Genomic DNA, 9,007 nt, shown 5'->3' on the forward strand with positions numbered 1-9,007 from the left:
CCAAGCATTTTGGTAAAAGTGTTGCCCCTGTTTGCAGGGTTTCTTAAACTGTTGTGCATGTTGGCTGATCTCCCAAGTACTCAGTTTTTCTGGATTTTTGTGATTAAGAATTGAATGGATGATTCTTTTCAAAACTACACTTCAATTCTTGAATCTGACTTGAAATGGGAATTACAATGCGGAATTTAAATTGAATGATATTGTGTGGGTTTGGTGGTAGACATTTTGTGGTGATGAATGGTGAAATCTTTGCTTTGTCTATTTTTTTGTGGCTGTTTTCTGATGATATCAGTTTTTTTTAGTTTAGAGAAATGTATTCAAAGTAATTAAAAAAACTGGTGGAAGCTCTTGTGAGTCCAAGTGTTGTGAGAATAAGAAATTGGGCCTCTTTTCAAATGAAAGTTTAGATGACTTGTCAGTGATTTTTTAAACATCAACACGATGCACTGCACTGCTGATAATATGACGCATCTATCTGCCTCCACACCTGTTAAAAATATTGTTTTTCATGTCTTTAGCACATTCCTCTGACTGAAACATGGTCCTCAAAAACATAACTCTTTTCCCCAAATGAGCATATTGGTAAAAGCATTTTAAACACTTTATAACTAGTGTTTCTTAGTCTCAACGTGTATTTTAGAGCGTTTTCACACCTAGTTCGTTTGAGCCCTCCAAACGCTGTCGGAGCACTTTCGCGTGTATATGTGAACAATCCAAGTGATCTCAGACCCCCCTAAAGCCCTAAAATTCTGCCTTGTCTCAGTCCTTCTCTGTCATTTAATTTAAAATGCGCCATAGCCATGTGATGACGAGAGGTAAAGAGGCCATCTTGAATACCCAAAATCCACTGCTGCACAAAAATCTGGGGAGTTCTCATGAAGATGTGAACAGGAAAGGGTCAGAGATCACTTTAATGCTAAAGAGGACCAAAAAAAGACTGTTCTCTATGTTGTGAACACCAAAAGGAGATCACATTCGGCTAGTTCACTTTCTGGATCATTTCAAGTGAACTGGGTTTGGTTCTTTTAAAACGACAACAATTTTACTCAAGGTGGCAGTATGTTATTTAATACAAAATGATAGTAATTCAATAATGCTACTGAAGTATAAACAATCAATGTTGAGGAAGATTCAGTCCTGGATCCAAAGCAAGAAGAAACTTTGAATTTAACTACAGCTTAACTTCTGCTTTTATAAATATTTAATTCAGTATGTCCATAAATTATTTTATGAGCAAACATTTTAATAATTTACAGTGTATGTAAAAAAAATCACTTTTTAGCCACAAAGCAACCACTAAATCCTGTGAGCTTCACATCTGCTGAAAGAGCGTGTTCGTTTATACAGCCACTCGCTTGCGCAAGTAGCTATTACAGAGTCCGGTTAAAGCTCAACTGCTGTCGACTGGAATACACACATTGTAGTTTCTCCTTTTGTTTGCTAAACTTTCATTCAGAGTTCTCCGCAATGTCTAAAGAAGCAAAACACATGAATTATCTAGTGCTGGAAAACTACATCGGAGGGAAGTTTGTGCCATGCGGCAAGCATTTAGACTCATTCGATCCGTCAACTGGAGAGGTTTACTGTAAAGTTCCAGACAGTGTACCAGAGGAGGTGAGACATTTCTCTTGAAACGTATATATTTTTTCTTTTCAATCCAAGGATGTAGGCCTAAACAACTGTGAATTCTTCGTATATAATTATTGTACACACATATTAGGGAGTATTTCTTCACGTTTTAATTGTAATCTTGTTTTTGCTAAAGTGTTACCTTTAAGAAATATATAACCAGTTACACCATTACATGGCTGAAGATACAAATTCCAAGTATGGAGTAATAGGTAATGCAAGTCTGCTGAACCAGACTAACTTACCTTTGGCCCCATATATTTCTCAATGTAAACGAATTAAAAAGTAGTGGCATGACGCTCAAAGTCCATTTGATAATTATTAAAGGGATACTTCACCCAAAAATGAAACTTCTGTCATCATTTACTCACCTTCGAGTTGTTCCACATCTGTATAAATTTCTTTATTCTGATGAACGCGGAGAAAGACATTTGGAAGAATGCTTGTAACCAGACAGATTTTGACTAGCATGGTAGGAAAAAATACAATGGAAGTCAAAAGTGCCCCAGAACTGTTTGCTGTCCTACATTCTTCAAAATGTCTTCTTTTGTGTTCAACAGAACCAAAAAAGGTAACACTTCAGTATAGGGGGCAATTCTCACTATTAACTAGTTGTTATTAGCATGCCTGTTGTTGGCATATTGACTGTTTATTAGTACTTATAAAGCACATATTCTGCATGACCATACTCTACATCCCTAATCCTACCCAATACCTTAACCTAACAACTACCTTACTTAACTAATTAATAAGCAACAAGTTAAGAGTTTATTGGGGAAAAGGTCTTAGTTAATGGTTTGTTAATAGCGGGAATTGCCACCTATTCTGAACTGTGACCCAAAACAAATGATAAAGTAATTTTTCCTACTATGGGAGTCAATGGGGGGCAAGATCTGTTTGGTCATAAGCATCCTCCAAACATTTTTCTCGGTGTTCATCAGAACAAAGAAATTTATACCGATTTGGAACAACTCGAAGGTGAGTAAAACGAGAAGTATGGTCCGCGTCCGCATGACGCAGATTTTGTTATCAGAAGGGTCCGCGGTCGTCCGCACACCCCGTCCGCATGCAGCCAATTTTTTGAGACCGCGCGGACGTGCCGCGTACAACAGCGCATGCGCAAAGAAGTGCACTAGTCCACTAGGGGTCGATACACATACAGGCAGTGTGCCGTTGTCGAAGAAGAATGATACAAAACCAACACGCTGAAACCAAGAACAGTACACTTAGAAGCATATCCTTCTCAATACTGTTTGGTTGTTGTTCTTGTTGTCTTGCTGTTTGCTCGGATTGTTTGCAATGGCGAAAACACTCAATCATCAATTTGCAGTGGGTCTGTAAATGACGCGACTCAGCGCTGCCCTTTGATGGTCTGGTAGAGCACACATACTCATTTGTATTGCGCATGTGTTGAACTCGGACGTCCGCGCTTAATCCGTGATGAGTATGCGCAGGAAGCTGTGCGGATGCGTTTGTGCACGAGACGGACGCGGAAAGTCAAGTATAACCGGGCGTTAAATGATGACAGAATTTTTCATTTTTGGGTGAAGTATCCCTTCAAACGAAACTAAGCAAGAGCTCACACAACGAGAACTTCTCTGAGGTCTGTGGAGCAATCAAAAGTCTGGAAAATGTCCCTTCTGTGCAATATTACGCTACATACAGTGTCACCAAAATGCAAATAAGGCATGCAATAAAGGCATAAGGCATGCAATAAATCCCACTAAGTTCATAGCCTTAAATAACAAAAACATCAGTTAGATGCAATATCCAACTCAGTTGTGCAATGTTGACCCTTTCCTGAATGTTTATACTGTAGGTGGATGCTGCTGTAAAAGCAGCCAAAGACGCCTTTCCCGATTGGTCTGCGAAGAGTCCAGCAGAGAGATCTCAAGTGCTGAATAAACTGGCAGACCTGATAGAGGCCCGTCTGGAGGAGTTTGTTCAGGCTGAGTCTAAAGACCAGGGTAACTCTACGTACTGTACTGCAATGTACAGACTACATAGAATTAATGGATTTAGCACTGCATGTTAGACCGAAGATAGACTGAATTTTAGTCACACGGCAATGCAAAGTTCTACCATGTTATCAACCTTAAAAATATCACAGTTTTGCGTGAGCACTGTTCCATTGTCTAGTGATTGACCAATAGATGATCCATATACGATATCTGAAGTGCTGAGTGTCTTGTCAGTTGGTCATTATTACTAAATTAACCCAAACGGAGGGATTAGCTTTTGCATCGTAACAGGGTCTTGCATCATCTGTTTATTCTGGACTGGCTGGCTGTACATTATCAGCTGTTGATCTAGATAATATGAATAAATGTAATCCTATGTTCCCATCTCTCTCGCTGTCTCAGGAAAGACTGCAACTTTTGCTCGAAATGTGGACATTCCACGTTCAGCGTACAACTTCCGTTTCTTTGCTTCGTCTGTTCTGCATCACCTTAATGACTGCAGTCAGATGGATCACATGGGTTGTCTCAACTACACAATACGCTGTCCTGTAGGAGTGGGTATGTGGGCTTATGCATATTACTTAATTTCAAAATGCACCTAATTCTAAAAAATATAGTTAAAGTAGAAGTTTGCTTCAATTTCGCTATACAAAATTCACATTTCTCTCTTAATTTTGGACGGAAAGATGACCAGGACACGTTTTTGTGTGTCTTTTCTCTGTCTGTAGCTGGTCTTATAAGTCCATGGAACCTGCCGCTTTATCTCCTGACATGGAAAATTGCCCCGGCTGTCGCTACAGGAAACACAGTGGTGGCCAAACCCAGTGAAATGACCTCAGTCACTGCCTGGATGATGTGTCAGCTGTTGGAGGAAGCTGGTGAGGCCTTCGTGTGTGTATCTGGGTGTGTGACATAAGAAGTTTGCAATATGACATATCCTAATTGAGTGCATATTTCTTTGAAACAGGCTTTCCACCTGGAGTGATTAATATCGTGTTTGGGACAGGCCCACGTGCAGGGGATGCCTTGGTGTCCCACCCTGATGTGCCTCTTATTTCATTTACGGGCAGCACGGCTACAGCAAGACTGATTACCGAGCGTAGTGCACCATATTGTAAGAAACTTTCTTTGGAGCTTGGTGGGAAAAACCCTGCTATTATATTTGCTGATGCTGATATGGAGCAATGCATCAGCACTACTGTACGATCCAGCTTCTCCAATCAGGTGAGTTCATACACAGCAACAAGTGAAAAGCAGTTTTTAAAAACACTTAAAAATAAAATAACGAAAATTTATTAAAACAATTGACGACTCCTGGACAGGGTCATAAAATACATTCATGTTAATTACAAAGCAGAAGACAACATTCGTAAACAAAGGTGAGTAAATATATTGTGACTTATTTTTAACGTTAATAACGGTCATAGTGGCATTACGTCATTTCTTTATACACTGTAGAATTCTAACGGAAGTGTTGAGTTGGTCATGCGAATATAGTATCTTTATTTTAAAAGCTATTAACGTTTGTGCTGTATAGGATTAATTTCCCGCCTAAAGTATTGCGGGCATATTTAAAAATATAATAAGCGTGAATCAAAGAGTAAAAACCGCGAGTCAAAAACTTTAACACATCTTAAATTATTTTGCACAAAATTAATACATAAAGACAAAGTTGTCGAAATCGCACACAAAATAATGTTTTCCTTTTTATTTTTTGATTCACGCTTATTATATTTAAAAATATGCCAGCAATACTTTTGGCGGGAAATTGATCCCATAGTCCTGACTACGGAAACAGGTATGATATACTGGTAGTTCTGTATTCTACCACACTGTGGTGCTCAAACTGCACAATGTAAATACAGCCAGGACATACTGTTCTTTCTTTCTTTTCTCATTTGCTCTCCCTGTGCCATATACATCACACATGCCCATACTGTTGTTATTAAGTGTGTCTAAATTTAATACGTTTTCACAGTACAATCATTATTATGTGCTGTAATTTAGGGATGTCGTAATGCTTCATTAATTGGTAAGGTATGAAGGAATAACTTACCTCTTTCACTTTTTTCTTTCACTCTCTTCCAGGGAGAGATCTGTCTCTGTACCAGCAGAGTTTTTGTTGAACGGAGTATTTATCCAGAATTTCTTTCTCGCTTTGTGGAGGCAGCTCGGCAGTGGAAAACCGGAGCGCCCTCCGACCCCGCCAACAACAATGGTGCACTCATCAGCAAAGAGCACTTGGAGAAGGTCAGACAACAATCATGAATCTCACTGACATGTTGCCATTTACTGTATATAACATGTTGCGTTTGAAAACTGAGCATAGTCCTATAAAGTGAAATTTCACCGGTCACAAACAGACATACAATTGAAATACAGATACAGACAACATGAAATAAAAAATTTGAATCAAGAATTAGAGTAACCAAACACTGACAAAATTCACTTATGCATGATAGATACATGTTAAATGTACAGTCATTCTCTTCTGCGAAAATAGACTGAAAATATTGATCATGACTCATGATGTACTACGGAAATGTTGGTCCAATCAAATGGTTTCCAAAATATGAATGCTACTTTATCCTACCTCATGATTCCAGGTTTGTGACTTGAATTTTTAAAATATCAAAATAAAAAAATGGCCAAACACCTAAAAAAATGAGGTGCCTTAAACCGATACAACCCAAGTAGACAAAACAAAAATGCTTATTCCGGCATTGAGAAAGGTCACATGTGGCCAAAATGGTTGGCTTTTTTTGTAAAAAAAAGGCTTTCGTTTGTCGTTTCTCATTTCATCTTTCTGTCCCTTTTTAATGACCGCAAACTCCTTCCACAGGTCAAAGGTTATGTTGCTTTAGCGCTGGCAGAGGGTGCTCAGGTGCATTGTGGGGAGGGTGTGGACAAACTTACCCTTCCACAGCGAAATGCGGGTGGCTATTTTATGCTGCCCACCGTCATCTCTGGGGTTACAGATTCTTCCGCCTTGATGCAGGAAGAGATATTTGGACCCGTTACATGTGTGACACTCTTCGATAAAGAGGAGGAAGTGATATCCCGAGCCAATGGTGTACGCTACGGCTTATCCGCCACGGTATGGTCCCGAGATGTGGGGCGAGTGCACAGGGTTGCTAGGAAACTGCAGGCTGGGTTAGTGTGGACCAACTGCTGGCTGGTCAGAGACTTAAATCTTCCGTTTGGGGGTATGAAAAGCTCTGGGATTGGTAGAGAAGGTGGAAAAGATTCATACCACTTCTTTACAGAGGTTAAAGTGATCGCCATTAAACACTAATCTGGCCTAAAACATTCACACACAAGATGAAGTATACATGGGAGAGTGAGTCACAATGTGAATCATGTGTTATTGCGAACCTGTTTACAAATTATATAGAGGAAGCAATCAGATGTTTTGTCTTGGATGGTTGTAAATAAAGTTCAGAATGATAAAATGAAGTGCCTCCTGTAATTTTGGAAAAGTGTTTCTGTGTCAACTTTGTCTCTGACGTTCCTCCTAATGCTCTGTAGGAAAAATAAATATAGACACAAAATAAAGAATTGTTGACATGCAGAAAGAATATAGAGCTGTAATATTTGCCTCTACTTAAAACCATAGCTGACTAGGACAAATGTGTAAGATTTTCAAGAAATGTTGTAATTTCCTTTTTTCTCTGGGACATCATATGGGTACAAAGATTTAGATTAAGGCTCGAGACTCTTGCATGTTACCTTCCTACATCTGGGTGCGTATTAACGTGTCATTTCCAAGAAGTGTCAAAAGTGTGACTTTTTCCAAGTGTCTATCTGACACGTCACAACACACACAAAATCTTTCTGCAGCCCACGACTGTTGTGTGCTTCACAAACACACTGTGCTTCAGAAGGTTCCATATGAATCCGAACCAGCTGGAGCTTTACACCTGTGATAAACACCATAAGCGTGAAACTGACCTTTGAGTTTCACATCTTTGTTCTTGGCTTCTCTGTTCTTGAGGTCAAATTTTCTCATTCTCAGTTCTTAAACGTAAAAAAATGAAACGACAAATAGAATCATGAAACTACTTTAAGATATGGTATAATTTGTAGTAGCCTACCTTGAAGTGCTATGTACACAGTTAGTCAAACACTATAGTTTTACACACCCCTTGCACATTCTGTAAGATGTTTAGCTTTTTTTACAAAGATAAATATAATATTGGAATTAAGATCATAATGTTTTGGGGTTTTATGTACTGTATTGCTGCCCTTAGGTAGTTGCATAACAGATATTTGCATATATTCCACAAGACAAAATAACTTATTCATGCACAACCCTCGCTTAAGATGGCAAACAATCATTAGTGCTTGAGAAAGCAGAGCACAATATTAAAAACTGAAGGTATGTAAATGGGATATTTTGTGTCTGGTTATAATCACATAACTCTTATATTCTATTTTGTGGAATATTTGTCAATATTTCAAACAGCTACATGCGTTATATTACGTAACACTAAATATTTATGACTGTAAATATAACAAATTTTAATTGAATAAAATAACAATTAATTTAATTAACATTCACTGTCATTGTATCACTTAGTATAGCTAAAGAACCATGGTATAACCTGTTGTCGTCATTTCACGCCAGGGGCCTTCAAGGTTGCTCCATCCAGTTTGGTACAGAGAACCCAACAACAATGAAAACAAATGTTTATCTATGTTTAATATATGGGCCTCTGGATACCCTGTAAAAATGAAACCATCAACAAATCATGGCAACATACAGTATGTTTTTATGTTCATTTAACTTATTAAAAATCAACTTATTAATTAAATTTCAACACATTTAAATAGCATTTTCTGAATCTTTTGCTTGATGATTTGATGTTTACAGACATGTCACAGGGGCATTTTATGCTGAGAAATCATTTTTTATTTATGTAATGCATTAAATACGTGCATGTTTGACAGTTAACTAAAGATATGTGTTTCATACACTTAATTTGGTCCATTGTTGATTTTTCGCTGTGTAGCTAATATTGGACTTCTATAAACCCTGTACAGATTATTTTTAGCATAGCGCAGGCATTTGACGCAGCGCGAGAATGGTTTTAATATTCATTTTCATCTTAACTTTCACTTTCTATAACTGTGAATGCGCAGCTAAGGGAAAGAACGGCAAAATTATTGGAGGGGGGCTCTTGGAGGTAACTGGCCCCGGGGCCCTTTTAAGTCATAATCCGTCCCTGCACGCCACAATATATTTTTGTAAGGATGTTGGTCCCTACAGTATAAAAACTGTTCAAAAACAGACACAGACATAACATACACACAGAAAAGAGTACGTGTTGGTGTGTGCCAAGCTCTGGTGCAGAAAACACAACAGGGCCAATTCAAGAAAAAGTCTAGCTGTGATATCTTGGATCTGTATTGAAAGC

The 9,007-nt window shown here is 38.4% G+C and overlaps 1 protein-coding gene across 1 annotated transcript; it reads left to right on the plus strand.

Moving 5' to 3' along the window:
• Window positions 1-1,467: 1,467 nt before the first annotated feature.
• aldh8a1 (aldehyde dehydrogenase 8 family, member A1) lies at window positions 1,468-7,012 on the plus strand. Its single transcript, XM_057319757.1, has 7 exons — window positions 1,468-1,614; window positions 3,449-3,596; window positions 3,993-4,148; window positions 4,319-4,468; window positions 4,558-4,814; window positions 5,679-5,840; window positions 6,433-7,012. Exons 1-7 carry the CDS (start codon window positions 1,468-1,470, stop codon window positions 6,883-6,885), a joined length of 1,473 nt encoding a protein of 490 aa, XP_057175740.1. The 3' UTR covers window positions 6,886-7,012.
• Window positions 7,013-9,007: the final 1,995 nt, after the last annotated feature.

Source organism: Triplophysa rosa, linkage group LG21 (genome assembly GCF_024868665.1).
Source record: "Triplophysa rosa linkage group LG21, Trosa_1v2, whole genome shotgun sequence".
Taxonomy (NCBI): Eukaryota; Metazoa; Chordata; class Actinopteri; order Cypriniformes; family Nemacheilidae; genus Triplophysa; species Triplophysa rosa.